At 38.7% G+C, this 15,410-nt stretch overlaps 1 protein-coding gene across 1 annotated transcript in view; it reads left to right on the top strand.

Moving 5' to 3' along the window:
- The window catches only part of myo15b (myosin XVB), a gene marked incomplete at both ends in the record, with an annotated part of 32,860 nt that overhangs the window by 14,396 nt on the left and 3,054 nt on the right, over positions 1-15,410 (top strand). The window contains 29 exons of the mRNA XM_081392723.1: positions 567-736; positions 880-952; positions 1,249-1,422; positions 1,521-1,639; positions 1,843-1,913; positions 3,170-3,248; positions 4,722-4,814; positions 4,904-5,031; positions 5,142-5,390; positions 5,488-5,572; positions 5,670-5,777; positions 6,670-6,826; positions 7,153-7,243; positions 7,373-7,574; positions 8,786-8,901; positions 9,020-9,079; positions 9,187-9,262; positions 9,374-9,492; positions 9,577-9,692; positions 10,220-10,361; positions 10,666-10,777; positions 11,725-12,145; positions 12,248-12,296; positions 12,390-12,462; positions 12,899-12,975; positions 13,066-13,142; positions 14,783-14,913; positions 15,101-15,195; positions 15,281-15,358. Coding sequence (XP_081248849.1) covers positions 567-736; positions 880-952; positions 1,249-1,422; positions 1,521-1,639; positions 1,843-1,913; positions 3,170-3,248; positions 4,722-4,814; positions 4,904-5,031; positions 5,142-5,390; positions 5,488-5,572; positions 5,670-5,777; positions 6,670-6,826; positions 7,153-7,243; positions 7,373-7,574; positions 8,786-8,901; positions 9,020-9,079; positions 9,187-9,262; positions 9,374-9,492; positions 9,577-9,692; positions 10,220-10,361; positions 10,666-10,777; positions 11,725-12,145; positions 12,248-12,296; positions 12,390-12,462; positions 12,899-12,975; positions 13,066-13,142; positions 14,783-14,913; positions 15,101-15,195; positions 15,281-15,358 — 3,541 coding nt within the window. The remainder of the gene's footprint in view (positions 1-566; positions 737-879; positions 953-1,248; positions 1,423-1,520; positions 1,640-1,842; positions 1,914-3,169; positions 3,249-4,721; positions 4,815-4,903; positions 5,032-5,141; positions 5,391-5,487; positions 5,573-5,669; positions 5,778-6,669; positions 6,827-7,152; positions 7,244-7,372; positions 7,575-8,785; positions 8,902-9,019; positions 9,080-9,186; positions 9,263-9,373; positions 9,493-9,576; positions 9,693-10,219; positions 10,362-10,665; positions 10,778-11,724; positions 12,146-12,247; positions 12,297-12,389; positions 12,463-12,898; positions 12,976-13,065; positions 13,143-14,782; positions 14,914-15,100; positions 15,196-15,280; positions 15,359-15,410) is intronic.

A 15,410-nucleotide genomic window follows, 5' to 3' on the forward strand; every position in this document is an offset into this window, starting at 1 on the left:
TTTTGTGTGAGCATATCAGTGAACACCCCTGACCACTCGGTGAGTTTCACGTCTTTGTAATCGAAAGTTTAATGCGTTTTAGGAAGGATTGTTCCAGTGCCCATAGGCTGCCATTGTGTAGGTGGGGGGGAGAAGCGAAATAAACCTAAAATTCTCGGGACAGCAGCATGTGTCCACATTTTAATCTTAACCGTTCTATTTCATCAGAAACGATCTGTAAACAGGGCTTTAAGTGTAAAATACCGAACTTGTCCTTTAACATTCCACATTATCTACTTGTTGAGAAATTGTACTAACACTTTTAGAAACAGAAATTTGCTTGCATTTACAACTACATGTCTACTAAAGTAGAAGGTTATTGACTTAAATCACTGCAGTGCAGACTGATACAACCTTGCCATTGATTTATTATTCAAATAACCGTTTCATAAATAAACTGGACGGATTGTCGCATTGAAATATGATGGAATTACAAAGTCAAATTCCATATTGATCAATAGATAAATAGTGGCAGACAGAAGTAATTTCTTCAAAATGAAAAATATTGTGTTTTAATGATTGGTCAGGTATGTGTCCGACCGGGGTCCAGGGGAGTACCGCTCTCTGTGCCAGCACAAGCTCCTCACATCCCTCCAGCTCCCCTCTCCTGCCTGCAGGCAGCACCCTCCGAGTCAACTTGAGTGGACAGCCAATCAGAGAAGGGGAAAGATGGTGGTGGAGGTCAACACTTTCATTGGTGAGGATTGCAGTTTTTTTGTAGTACCTGATAACTGGAGTTACTACTGGGTTCCCAGTTGCACTACTCATTCCAAGAGAGTAAATGATATTAAATATGTTGTAAATGTGTTGTGAAAGTACTTTACTGTTTTTGTTTTTTAGAGGAAAGGTTAACTGTGGAGGTGGAGTCTTGGACCACAGGGGAACAGCTGGCTTCTTGGCTTCTTAGCTACAGGTAGATAATTTTTAACATAAAGAAAAAAGGCCTATTTTGTACAACCTTTAAGATATTTTGTATTGTGACAAAACAAGTTTATTTAAATATTATGTATTACCAGTGTAATACATTATCAAACGTTTAACCATGTAAACTGTATGTTAAAATGAATTCAAGATACTGTTTCCTGACTTTGTTGAATTTTTTTTGTTTTTATATGATTAAGTTTATTGAATCAGGCTCTGTTCTTTTGATATATTGCATGTTCAGATATTCATACAACAAAATATTAATGTCATATTTCTCTCTGTCAGAGGTCTGACTGAAGCTACACAGGGTTGGTCTGTGTCTCTGTTGGCTGGGGAGGGCTGGACCGACCTGGCAGGCTGTGACTTTGTCATGGATCTCCTGGCTGGAGTGGAGGCTGATGTGCCCCTGGGTCACCCACCTGCTCAAACCGATTACCTGTTTAGTGACGCAAGCGACAGGTACGCCGCTGTGGGACTCGAAGCTGACAGTTCAATCAAAAGAGTCTGTGAAATTATAGTTTAATTCCTTTTATTAATCCATTTTCTCTTGTTGTCAGGATGGCAACTACAGACCTGGATGACTTTATACCACCTGCTCCCCCTATGCAGGCCCCTGGTCTCCCCTCCTTTGAAGCATCTCCATGGGACACCTATGAACCCTCTTCCACATCCCAGGGTGAGTGTCCAACCATTACAAGGAAACTGGGTGTAAATTCTGAGTCATTGCTCTGTAACATAGCTTTGCAGAGGGTTGATCAAAGAAATCAAAGTGAATGAAAGCTACAGTATGAGGGTTGGAAACTGGCTCACCCTGTAGAGTAAATAAAATGACTGTTTCACTCTGACAAAAGGACACTCCTGCTACAATCTTTCTTTTAGGATCTCGTGGTCGGCCGATGGATGTTTATGTTGATGATCTCTTTGATCCTGTGTTTGATCAAGGTCCTCCGGTCAGTATCGTCCAGTTCAAAAACATACATATTATTGTGCAGTTTTTAGTCATACTGACAGCTACTTTGAATTCACCATTAAAAAACTTATTTTCGTGAATTATAAATGAAATGTGTGCTTGTGCTGTCTTTCTTTAAAATAAATGCCAATGAAGATTTTTTAGATATTTATAAATGGTTTAATAGATTTTTAATGGATTTTTTTACATATTCGTTACATTATTGTCAGAGATTTATTTATAGATTTAAAATAGGATAAATGGTGTCCTTTATTTTAAAGGAGAACTCCGGTCAATTTTAACATTGAGCTCATTTTTTTTGTAAATTTGGAGTGCTGTCAATACAGAGAACAACGACAAAAATTGGTGTTGCCTACACCGTGTTATCCTCTTTTTTAAAATTTGCACCCTGTTGACTTCAATGGGGCAAGTTTTAAACCTGCTTTTAGCCTCTTAACATCCTTGATGTGTCATTACAAGTGCACAGCTAATGTGAGTGATTCCTTCTGAGTGAACACGGGTGAATCTGACTGCAGTAGATGTGAAAGATATTAATAAAAATGATGTTTATTCAGCCAGCGCACATACCTGTATTTTCTTCCTGTTTTCGGTTGAAGTCCACAGTAATCGATTGTCGAGTTCACGCGCGTGATCATAGGTAACTAAACCTATGCGTGTGAACTCGACAATCGATTACTATGGACTTCGACCGAAAACAGGATGTAAATACAGGTATGTGCGCTGGCTGAAATAACATAATTTTTATTAATATCTTTCACATCTGCAGTCAGATTCACCCGTGATCACTCTGAAGGAATCACTCACATTAGCTGTGCACTTGTAATGACACATCAAGGATGTTAAGAGGCTAAAAGCAGGTTTAGTACTTGCCCCATTGAAGTCAACAGGGTTCAAATTTTAAAAAGAGGATAACACGGTGTAGGCAACACCGATTTTTGTCGTTGTTCTCTGTACTGACACCACTCCAAATTTACAAAAAAATGAGCTCAATGTTAAAATTGACCGGAGTTCTCCTTTAAATCTATAAATAAATCTTACCACTAGTGTAAGTTACAACTTACCACTTACCAATAGCGTGCTTACCACTAGGCTACATAAATATATTATTCATTAAGCCAGCGAAGATTGCATAACTTTTGCACTTATTAACTCTGGGATCTTCTTGTATTGCCTTTTATCTTTGAGGGCTGGCCTGAGGACTTATTATCTGCATTTTTATTGTTTTTTTATTGATAGGACTTTGAACGGATGGCCATGCTGAATCGCAGAATGAGAGGAGGAGGAGGTATGATGCCCAGCATGTACACCGGAGCAGGTACAGTTTGTATATGTATTTGATTTGTGTGTAGTGTCATGCTGATATTTAGAGAGCAGTATTATTAATGCTGATAAAGGTAAAACAATTTAAAGTTAAGAAGATGGCTGCATTTACAATATTACACAATTTATTTACATATTATTATTATATATAAATATAATATAATTTTTATCACGGTCACGCTTAGTTTTGGTTTGCCTGTGTTCCTTTGTTCTCCTTTTACCACCATAATCAGTAACCATGGATATTAATTGAATCATCACAGCTGTTCATTATTTAGTTCATCACGATGTGTATTTAAGTTCCTCACCTTTACTCATTCTTAGTCCGGTACTGTTCGTGCATGGCACACTGTCTCAAGTTGTTGGCTTATGTTTAATAAAGACTGTCGTTATTTGTACCTTATTCTTTATCATTGGACTCAAACCGTTACAGAATTTCGGACCAAAAAAGGATTATGGCTCAAGTCAAACAGTTTATTGCTCTCGCCCATGCTGGGCTTCCATTGTTTGAATTTTCACTTCGCTTTTGCCAGATCGCCGAACAAACAAATTTTGATGATGAGACTTTAAAGTCTCTTTTCTGGATAAAACTGATGACCCAATGAAACTGACTAACATGGAGAGAATCAGTTTTATGGTGTCTGCAGTGTGCCTACCCTGAACTGATAACATCTGGTACAGTCACTGCAAAGCCCAGAGCCCAGCCAACCACCCCCCACACACGGATTACAAGCTAGAGCCCACCGCAGACAGGGAGATTACGCCTGCCAGTTACCCTGAGCCAGAGCCAGTGCCCGCTAAGGAGCCTGAGCCTGCATCCACGTCTGACCAGGTGTGTGAGCAGGCAACATCCGTGACAGAGGGGACATTAATGGAGCTGGACACTGGCGAGTGCTTGATAGACTGGGAAATGGAGGTAATGCTTCCCACCCTGCCCTGCCCTGTACTTTTTGAACCTTAATCATCGCCACTGGTCCTGCCCGGGCACTCAGGCTCCGCATCGGACAATCATTGCTGCGGTTCCGCATCGGCCTCCTGGACCATCAGTGTCGGCCATTTGCTCTCCGTCTGCGCCCTGGGCTCCACTTCCTATGGCTTCATCTCCGTTAATCATCCCCCGGGTGTCATCAGCCAAAGCTCCACCATGGCTCCTCCCCCCATTGATTCCACCGTGGGCTATCGTCCTGGATGTGCTTTGGACCACCACCTGGCCAGTCCTCCTATCCTCGCCTCCCTGGCTCCTCCCACCATCATTGCCACCCTGGTTCCTTCCACCAGGGCTCCGTCTTTCACCAGTCCTTCGTCCACCTCCTGAACCACCTCCCTGGTTCCTTCTAAACTAAAAATAAACCAAAATAAAATTCTGAAAATGTGCTCTATCAACTATCCAATGACAAAATGATTTATCTTGACACTAGTATTTATTTTGTAGCTGTAAAGTTTAACCCTCCTGTTACCCATCATTTAGGAATGCCAATGAATCCTGCCATGGCTGGCTATGGCGCTCCAATGATGCCAAACATGATGAATGCTACCATGCCTATGATGCAGCCCATGCAACGTAAGCATCCCTGCTGCTCATGTTGTGCTTCTCTAATAGCATGATCTGTTAAATGTTTACCCTCTTCCTACTGCTTGTTCTGGACTTAGCTATGATGATGCAAACTGCCATGCCACAAGCCATGCCACAAGCCATGCCTGCCGCCGCACCGGCTATCAATACACAGCAAATGGCCGCTCAACAGCAGGCCTTTATCAATCAACAGGCTCAGCTTCTAGTGAGTTCACCTCAAAAAATTAATTTATATAGTTTATATACAAAACATTATAATGATTTCCCATATCACATCACTGCTTTGGACCTAAAAAAGTATTTTTTTCCCTACAGGCTCAGCAGATGACCATGCAGGCAATGACACTGTCCCAGAAGCAACAGCAGGAAGAGATGCGAAAACGTGAGAAGGAGTCACAGAGAAAGTCACCACGCCAGCGACGGCGCTCTCCTCCACGTGCACGTTCACCTTCACGCTCGCGCTCACCGTCACCCAAACCCCGAAGCCGCCCCCAGGCAGAGAGAACCGTCCCTCAGACTGCGAAAAAAGCCCCAGAGCCCCCTCCAAAGCCCCACAGCCCTGAGGTAAAGGAACGGTTTTGACCAGTGCCTGTGTTTACTATTACTGTATAGTATAGTAATTAAATGCTTCAGTTTCTTGCTTCTTAATGTTTTCTTTAAGGCGCAGCCTAAAACAGATGTGGATCTTAAGGCCCCGGAAGATCAAGGGTCCTTTCAAGAGAAGAGGAATTTTTTTCAAAAGATTGGTGAGTGGACACTGTCAAATCAAAATCGTTAAAATGGCTAAAATAAGTAGCAAAATTGCATAAGAGATAAGATTTTCACTATCTTTATGCATCTCAGGTACGTCAGAAGCACGCCCAAAATCTGCACCAAAGGTTGCTAAGCCACTGATATACGCCACTCCACCGATGTCCCAACCCAAATCCCCTCCTCCAGTAAAGACTGAAGGTCGCATATTTGTTTTCTGCTTTTTTCTTTTCTTTTCCATTCACAATATCTAGAACAAGTGGTTCATTCTTTATTTAAATTCACATTTATGTAATTATAATGTATTCTTTAGTATGTATTAGGGTTAGGTGATAAAATGATAACAGTATTTATCGCAATATAATTTTCTCGATAAAATGATAACAAAAGTTTGATATGTGTTTGATATAATGTTTATGTACTATGCAAATAATGCATAACCTAACCTAACCTAAACCATGGGATTGTGGCAGAAATGTGGGATATTCATATATAATTTTTATTATATTATTAATGTATTAATAATATAATGCAAACATGTATTAAAGCAGTAATGGAATATAATTACAGTATTTTTGTCATTAAGCTATAGCAGTTTTGTGTTCATTTGTATGATACAAAATTTCTTTAGGCTACTGTTTTCATAACAAATACCATAGAAACAAAATGACTTTTTATCATGTTAGTTAGGGGCAATGCGTGGTTTTACCTGTGGTTAACATGATCCAAATACTATGGAAGAACAAATTTTACCCTATAAAAATTAGGTTGTTACAATTTTTACAGATGTTACTCTTTTTGTTAATAAAATAAAAAAATCTGCACCCTAACTCAAGCTACTGTCAAATGTGCATTTCTAAGAGACAAAACATGAAAATGTTATTTTGTGAAATGTTCGCCTGTTTGAAAAGTGTCTTGTTCTGATGATGAAACCACAATTAACTGTATGGTTTGCTGCAACTTGAAACACAGTTTTGACATTTATCGTGATAATTATGGATATCGACTGATATGAAAAATGCTTTCGTGATCATTTTTATAGCCATCATCTAAAATTATGTATCTGGAAGCTCATAAACTCTTCTTCACACAGTGAAACAATTCCCAGAACCTCCTAAAAATCAAGAACCTGAACCAGAATCTCCAGAACCCACATCTCCTAAACCAGAACCTACCAGCAACATTAGAGAGATCATTAAGCTGTACCAGAATCGGCCCACTCCAGAACCTAAAGCCTACGAGCCTGTCAGGTGGGCCAAGAAATGACTCTAATTACTTCCCTTAATCATGTTCCTTGTCACATTATTGAGAAGCAATAACTTGCTCCACCTAGAGATCACTCTTCACAATCTAATCAATTCCCAATGGATAAAATCAAGTCCTGCCCTAATTTTTTCCCATGTGTCCCGTTTCTCTCTGAAATACGTTGCATTACGGAAGCAAAATGGGCTGCAAACTGTGATTCACATTGACTTAACTGTTACTGAAAACTTGCATAATATTGTGTTGCTTTGATCACTTTAAGAGGTGTAAGAGACTGGAAGAGGTGGAATAATGTGAACTTTAATCTTCACAGGGTTCCAGCCAAGCACTTTATAAAGAAAAATGACCCCAAAGAAGAGGCACTGGCCATTCTCAAAGCTCAGGGACCTGTCACTAACCAGAAGGTAGATGATACTGACAAGTGGCAAGCCATAATGCAGTGATTTGTCTTTAATTTCTGACCTTTTTGAGCTTGAGTTCAGTGTCAAGGATGCAGAAGTTCACCATGAATCATTTATGCATTCATGCTGTAGAAACAGTGGAAAGAGATGCCTCCTCCGCCCCCTGAGTCCCATGGCCCTCGCCCTATCTCCAATGAAATGAAACAGAAGCAGCGTTCACTAGCTGATCTCTTCGGCTCGCAGCGCTCGCTGGCTCTGCCTCGAGTTCGTGACCCCATCCCTCCTCCACCTCCCAGCATTCCTGACCCGCCACCGATGCCTGCACCTGCACTTAGTAAGTGATGTCACATATTTATGGATCATTCCTAATATATAAATCAAATATCTTTTGATATATTGGATAAAATATTAAATTTACACTTTTAAAAGATTAAAATAATATTATTTCGTTTTATTTAATCACAATTAACTGAACATGGCTTGACATGGTTTGTCCCCAGTATTCCAGGTGTAGATAAAACTTGCAATTTAAAAAGAAATATATAGTTACAAAAAGATTAAGAAATAATCCAGATGTTTCTTGTTATATTTATTTATGAAAATCAAAATATTCTAGGTGTGGAAAAAATAATAATTTATTAAGAATTTAAGAATATGTATGGTTATTCTTCATTATTTCCTTTCTGTATTTGAAATATTCCAGGTATTGAGAACTTGTAATTTGTTAAAGAAATTTAAAACATAGATTAAGAAATATTCCTGGTGTTTATTTTCCTTTGTCTAATTGAAACATTACAGGTGCTGGGAAAACTGTATATGTATTAAGAAATGTAAAAAATGTTATTAAGAAACAATCTACATATTTTTCCTTTTTTTCTATTTTGCAGTCAAAATATTCCATGTGTTGATAAATTAGTAATTTATTAAGTATTTAAGAAAATGTAATAAACATATTCCAGGTCTTTCTTCAATCGAAACCTTTCAAACTAAAAGGGTTTTCTTTCCAAAATGCTCAATTTATCTTTGCATCCTGTGAGTCTTTTGTAAAATACACTGGTGTACACTTTTATAGAAATACTTTAATTTGCAACAAGCATATTCAAATTTTAAAACTTCAAGAGTTCAGAAGGCACTGCGCATCAGGAATGAACTACATGCAAATTTGAGGCAAGCTGTGCAAATGTTAAGGTAATCCGAATGCATTTGCCAATATAATTGTGGCAAGCAGGGTGAGGCCGAGAGCTGTGGGCGCGGGTGTTAATTAGCATCACCCACACGCCGCACCATCTTCAAGTTCTCACGAAGGACCTCCAGGAGGATAAATGAGGAACGACTACAGTGAAGGAGCAGATAGGACCAGGCCTGGAACATTTATGTTGTGGTTTTAATGTTTCTATGCGGCAGTTGTCCATGAGGGGCTGACGCTTTACTTTCTTCTTGTGTTTGTTTATCTTTGGATTAAAGTTTGTTCCTTCTTCCCTGAACAACTAACCTTGTTACAATAATCTTATGTACTAATTTCTAACCCTCTATGTGTTTCTAAAGATCAGTTCAGCCAGATGGCAGAGGAGGAGAGCGTTCGCTCCCAATTGCATAGATTCTCTGCCAGCGTCTACTTCTCCTACCCCAGTATGCCTGCCAAACTCTTCCTGCGCAAGGAGGTATTTAAGTCAAGACTGTTTTATGTGACTGCATGACTGATGGCCTCCTACACAGTTATCACAGCTGTTTCAGCCCTACTTATGTGTATTCATTTTATTTGTGCTGTCTTGTACGTAGCTATTTTATCCCAGAGAAAAATTCAACCATCCATACATCCTTAATTTACTCTGCGAGCAGGTCAGTAGCTAACATTTGCATTACCAATGTTGTGTATAGAATTCAAAGTTTCAAAATGTAAATTAAATTCTGGGCCACACAGTATCCACTGTTTTTGTGAACTGCAGATCATGCGAGACACTTACTCGGATTCTTGTCTGAGGATTTCACGCGAGGAGCGGCGTAAAATGAAAGACCTGTTGGGTATGTCAGATGCATAATATTAAAGCCATACCAGTCTAATAATAATTCAAATAAACTATTATGAATAACTGAACATGGTTTATTTGTGTTTCTTTCTGTTTTTATCACCAGCGAGCTTCCGTATCGGAACCAATATCAGCTCTCTAGATGATGATGCCATGAAGAAAAGAATTGTCATGGCAGCAAGAGACAACTGGGCTAATTACTTTTCACGTCTCTTTAATGTGAAGGTGAAATAAAGATACTTGGCTTTTCTTACATAAATATGCAAACAGAAATTTGTTAAGCAGTCTGAAATGTGTGTGCTTTAACAGCTGGGAAATGGAGATGCACAGGTTCTGGGAGTGTCTCATCGAGGAATCAGACTGCTGAAGGTGGCCAGAGCTTCAGGCATAAATCCCAAACACCTCAAACTGCTCCACAGCTACAGGTACAGAACATATGAGGAGATGGAAATGTCCTCAAATCATTCCTCAGATGATTTATTTACGCTATTGTTCAAAAGTTTGGGTGTCTTCACGATTTTTGAATGTGAAAGAAGTCTCTTATGCTCACTAAGGCTGCATTTATTTGATCAAAAAGACAGTAAAAACTAATATTGTGAAATGTTCCTGTGATGGAAAAAATGTCAGCATCATTACTCCAGTCTACAGTGTTACATGATCATTCAGAAATCATTCTAATATGCTGATTTGGTGCTCAAGAAACATTTAGTTTATTATCAATGATGAAAATAGTAAAAATTTTGGGAAACCATGATACACTGTGATACATCTTTGATAAATAATAAGCAAAGAACAGCTTTAACAGCATAAGCATAATGTATTATGAGTATAAATGTCTTTACTGTCACTTTTGATCAATTTAATGTGTTCTTGGTGAATAAAAGTATTAATTTCTTACTGACCCCAAAGTCAAGTGTTGCAGTTTATGTAATCATATGTTGTTACTGTTCAGTTACTCACAGATGTTGTCGGTACAGCAGCAAGAGGCTCGAAAAGTTGTGATCACTTTGAGTAATGAAGAATTGGAACTTCACTCCCAACAGGCTCCACAGATCGCTGCTGTGATTCATCTCTTCCTCATGGAGCTGATTAAGGTGCTCAGTTAGTCATACTAGCCTCAACACCGATGTAGCTTTAGTTTTTCACTTGAAGTCAACATTAAATCAAAATGGAATTTTCACAAGCATAAAAGCTCAATAGTCAATAGTGTAGCCATAGCACAACCAAGCAGCTTTCTTGAACCTGTTGTGAGACCTGAGTGGGGAAATCTTTCGTCCTCACACTAAATTTTAGATCATGTGGATTCCTATTAATGTCGCCTGTGAAATTTACTGAAAGTGACCGCACCTTAATTTTCCCTGCTATCTTGAATAAAGTTCTCTTATTCTCCATTTGCAGAACTCAGACTATGTGATCGCTGTGAAGAGCTATGTAACAGATGACAAGAGCTTGCTGAGCTTTCACAGAGGCGATGCCATCAAACTGTTAACCATGGACGGACTCAGTGATGGTGAGAAGAGAACCTGAGAAAACCATTTGGGACCATTTGGGATCGAAGCCTTTCCTTAAAACTACTATGTGTCATTTCTACTTCGTTTGCGACACAAAAACATGTTCAAAGCAAAATAGTTTTAAAACAGATTTCCCTGTCTTACATTGTTTAGTAAAACATATATTCCCAGCCCAAACTCATATCATCGGTTGAGCCAAAACTTTTTCTAATTTGTTAACACACTAAGGATACAATCTGATTCAAGTTGTATTTGTTAACATTAGTTAATGCACTGTGAACTAACATGAAAAAGCAATGAACAGCTGTATTTTTAACTAAAGTTAACATAGATTAACAAATACTGTAACAAATGTATTACTCATGGTTAGTTCATGTTAGTTAATTCATTAACTAAAATTAACAAATGAGACCTTATTGTAAAGTGTTACCAATATTTATATCTCAGCTAACAGGGAAAGCTCTTTGAACTTTGGCTAACGTTCTGGCTTGGTTCACTATGAATAAATGTTCTTCCAGTAATGTTAATAGAACATTCGTTCAAAGTTATCTGATCTTTAATAACGCTATCAAAACATTAGCACAACATTTTTATTTATACATCATTCATGGAATGTTTTTATTAATCATTTTAGTTGGACGGTAGTCTAAATGTTTTAAACGTTACTACTTAAAATGGTTCAAAGAACATTCAAAATTAACATTCCCATAATACTTGCAAAATTATCAAATAGAGAAAACATTACCTCTATATTTTATCTAACGTTCACATAACCAAGATTTTTTTTTTTTACATTTAAAAAAACTGGACTTGAATGAAAATAAGAACGTTAGCAAAATGTTCTTAGAACACATTTTTGTTAGCTGGGATATTGAACATCACTTGTGTATATGATTGATTAACTTATACAGCATAAAGCATAAAAGGTGTTTTTTGTTTTTTGCAGGATGGATGTTTGGTTCCAGTGGGGGCCGTTCTGGACTCTTCCCGTTGGACGTCACTCAGCCTTGTGCCCCACCAGACTACCACAGCAACAACATGGAGCGGCAGCTTGAACGAAAAAAGAGTATGAGACTCACCGGCTCTTCCCCCAACGTACCTGCCAATGGCCCCGTCACCAACATTCCTGTCTATGGCACTGTGACCAACGGACCTGCCAATGGCCCCGTCACCAATATTCCTGTCTATGGCACTGTGACCAACGGACCTGTCAATGGCTCCGTCTCCCACACCCCTGTTGCCCGCTCCGTGGCTGCCAGCAGTGAATACAGTCTGGAGGTGGCATCCATCCGCAGATCCGAATCAGAACGTCAGCATTATATCATGACTGAGTTTGCTAGGAAGTTCTTCACAGATTCTATCACCAGGTAAAGACCTCTGGAAATCAAACTTCAAACAGATGAAATTATCCATAAAATTGTTTTGCATCACACTCCACTGAACACTGATCTGTTTCTCTCTTTTCTCAGACCAAACATGAAAGACAAAAATATAAATGAGATGGTGGAATACACTCCGGTACGTATGCATCTCTTAGTCTCTCACTCTGTATATGCTGGTATTTTATGAGTTTGTTTGATTCTTATTGCTTGCTGTGTTTTCTTTTATTAGAATCCCATTCAGGAATCACTGATCCTTTTCTCAGACAATGATCTCAATCGTCTGGGTTCTCAAAACTTCATGTGTAAGTGAACAAATGTTATCACAGACATAATGTAAACTCACCCATTATAACAGCATACATTTTGTAAAAGTGAGTGGGTCTCCTAAAATAAAATCAGTACCCCAAAGAGTCCTGTATCACTCTGTAGGGGTTTATTTTTTTGCGATAGTGACCGACTGACTGTGCATTATCCCACTTTTTACTTGGCTATTTAAATTAGTTATATATATATATATATACATATGTATGTATAAATTAAAAATAAAATAAATGTATATAGGTTAATAGATAAAACAAATAATAATTGTTTGCCTGCAAAAGCGGTCATTATATTTTGTTGTCTTTATACCAAAATATTTTATCACAGATTGACCAATCAGAGTAAAGTATAATAAAGAGTATAAAGCAATTAAAGTAATAAAGAGAGCAAGTATTTGACCCAACGATCTCTTTGTAGTTTTGATGCAGTTTATGTTGGATCAGCCTATGAAGAAAAATCAGACAGAGAGTGACTGTGTTAACTTCATTTTGCAGGTGAGCTTTCCCTCCTAAATGTAGAGCATATTCGTTTGAGAGGTATTGTGAATTTGTACATCTGTAACATGACAACTTGTTTTGGTTTAGCTGGGAAAAGAGAAGGAGTTCCTCAGGGATGAGATTTACTGTCAGGTCATCAAGCAGACCACCAAACACCCAGTCAAGTGAGTGATATTGTGTGTACACTATCGTTCAAATGTTTGTGGGTAGTAAGTTGTAATTAATTTTTTTAATACTTGCAAGGACATTTTAAATTAATCAAAAGTGACAGTAAAGACATTTATAGTGTTTCTTTTTCAAATAAATGCTTTCTATTTATTAATGAATCCTGAAAACTATATCACAGTTTTCACACAAAATGTTTAGCAAATGTTTTCTATATTTATAATGAAATTAAGGTATGTTTCTTGAGCACCACATCAGCATATTAGAATGATTTCTGAATCAACATAATAATGATGAGTAATGATGCTGAAAATTCAGCTTTTCCATCACAGGAATAAAGTGCATTTTTAAATATATTAAAGGTGCTCTAAGCGATGCCGGGAGTCGTAACTTCTTGTTGACATTCGAATTGTTGTCAAACAAAACGGAGGCTAGCTAGACCCTCCCTCCTCCTCATCCCGTCTCCTCCCTCCTCCCCTCCCTTCCGGCATAAAGGAAAGTCAAAGTAATCACAAACAAAGTTAAGTTTTACTGATACTTCATTCAATGTGTAATGTCGCCAAGTTAGATAAAGGGTTTTATATATTGCAGAACAGAATGCAGAAAAAGAGAAACATTATCTTAAAATCGTTTCGCCACCTGAGGTTATAACTGCTATAGCTACCATACAAGGACGCAATAATAAAGGACGCCACGTTAGCTTCGCGTTTCCCAGTGAGCATAAACAACGGCAAATTTAGTCAAAGTTGTCAACAGCCTATAAATGAACATTCAAATTCATAACAAACAGTGGATGAAAACATCATTCACACAAATTGTCGCCCTACTGTGAATTTGCTTGACCATTTACAATAGAGATTGATCGCTGCTAGAAACATAACGTTATATGTTTTATTCACCAAAGTTAACGCTGACTGCATAGTTCTAGCTAATTACATCCTTGTGTTGGTTTGGCGAATATGAACGTCAATTTAGAAAGAAAGATGGATTTACCTGTTCTGCAAAAACAGAGCAACTGAATGTCGGATTGGAAGCCCTTCTGCCGGCGGAGTTCTCGCCACCTTTTGAAGGTTTTTCCGATGTAAATTCGGTATTTCGCGCGTTCCTTATCCTTGTCCCTCTTCTTTGCAATTTGTTCATCGGAACGTCGTCTCTTTGGTCGTGTTTCGGCCATAATTCAAACTTCCCTCTTCATGCTTCTCTCTCCTCCACACGCTCCACACCCCCTTCATGTGTACGCGCACTAACCCCCCAAACCCCACCCTCAAATACTTCTTGCCAGTGATTGGCTGGAACACTGTTTTGTTGTGTTTCGTGGTGCGGGTGAGCCCAGTTTGTTTTTGTTGCCGTTTGTGGAGCCTGTGGTGTCTAGAGAGACCGCGTTTTTTTACAGTGTGTTCAGGGGACAGGCAGCTAGCGGATAGTGAGGAGATGTTTGCTGCATGTGACAAAAAATGTTTTGGCCTAAAAAACGCGTGGCATCGCTTAGAGCTCCTTTAAAATAGAAAACACAATTGTAATAATATTTCACAATGTTGGTACTTGGTATACATAAAGAGAATTCTTTCAAGAACGTTAAAAAAATCTTACCGACCCCAAACTTTTGAATAGTAGTATATATTTTTTTCTGATTTTGTAGGGAGAACTGCACCCGTGGCTGGCGTTTGTTCAGTCTGGTGACTGGATTCTTCCCCTGTTCCAACACTCTCCTTCTGTATTGCACCCGCCACTTGGAGAGCATCATTCAGGATGCCAACCACCCTTTTCACGGTATCCTCATCTTATTCTGTATTTATAATGCAAACTTGCTTCAATCACCCCACCGATATGAGCCAAGTTTACATCAAGTGGATTTTGCTGTACAATCTGATTAGGAAGTCATTTAAACCTGTTTGTATGTACACAAAAATAGCAGAGATTGTGATTGTGATTGTGTGCATATAATATTTGTATATAGAACTGGCAAATGTGTGTGCAATGAATCTCAGACGATCACTCAGTTTTGGAGGACGCAGGCACATCCCTTCACATTCAGAGATGGAGGCCATTTTGGTAAGTGAAGACGGTGAAATGTTGAGCAGAGAATGTCAAGGCATGTGAAATTGTTTCTTTACCATAATATTTGAATCACATGCAGGCTGGGAGGAACTCTCGTCGGCTGCCCATCATGCTGCCTGATGGAACCGAATTTCCCTGCAAGATTCACAGCTTTAGTGTAAGAAAGGGCCCCTCGTTCCATTTTTATTATTTTAAGATTATGCGTTGTC

Source organism: Scardinius erythrophthalmus (assembly GCF_964197995.2).
Source record: "Scardinius erythrophthalmus genome assembly, chromosome: 18".
Lineage (NCBI taxonomy): Eukaryota > Metazoa > Chordata > Actinopteri > Cypriniformes > Leuciscidae > Scardinius > Scardinius erythrophthalmus.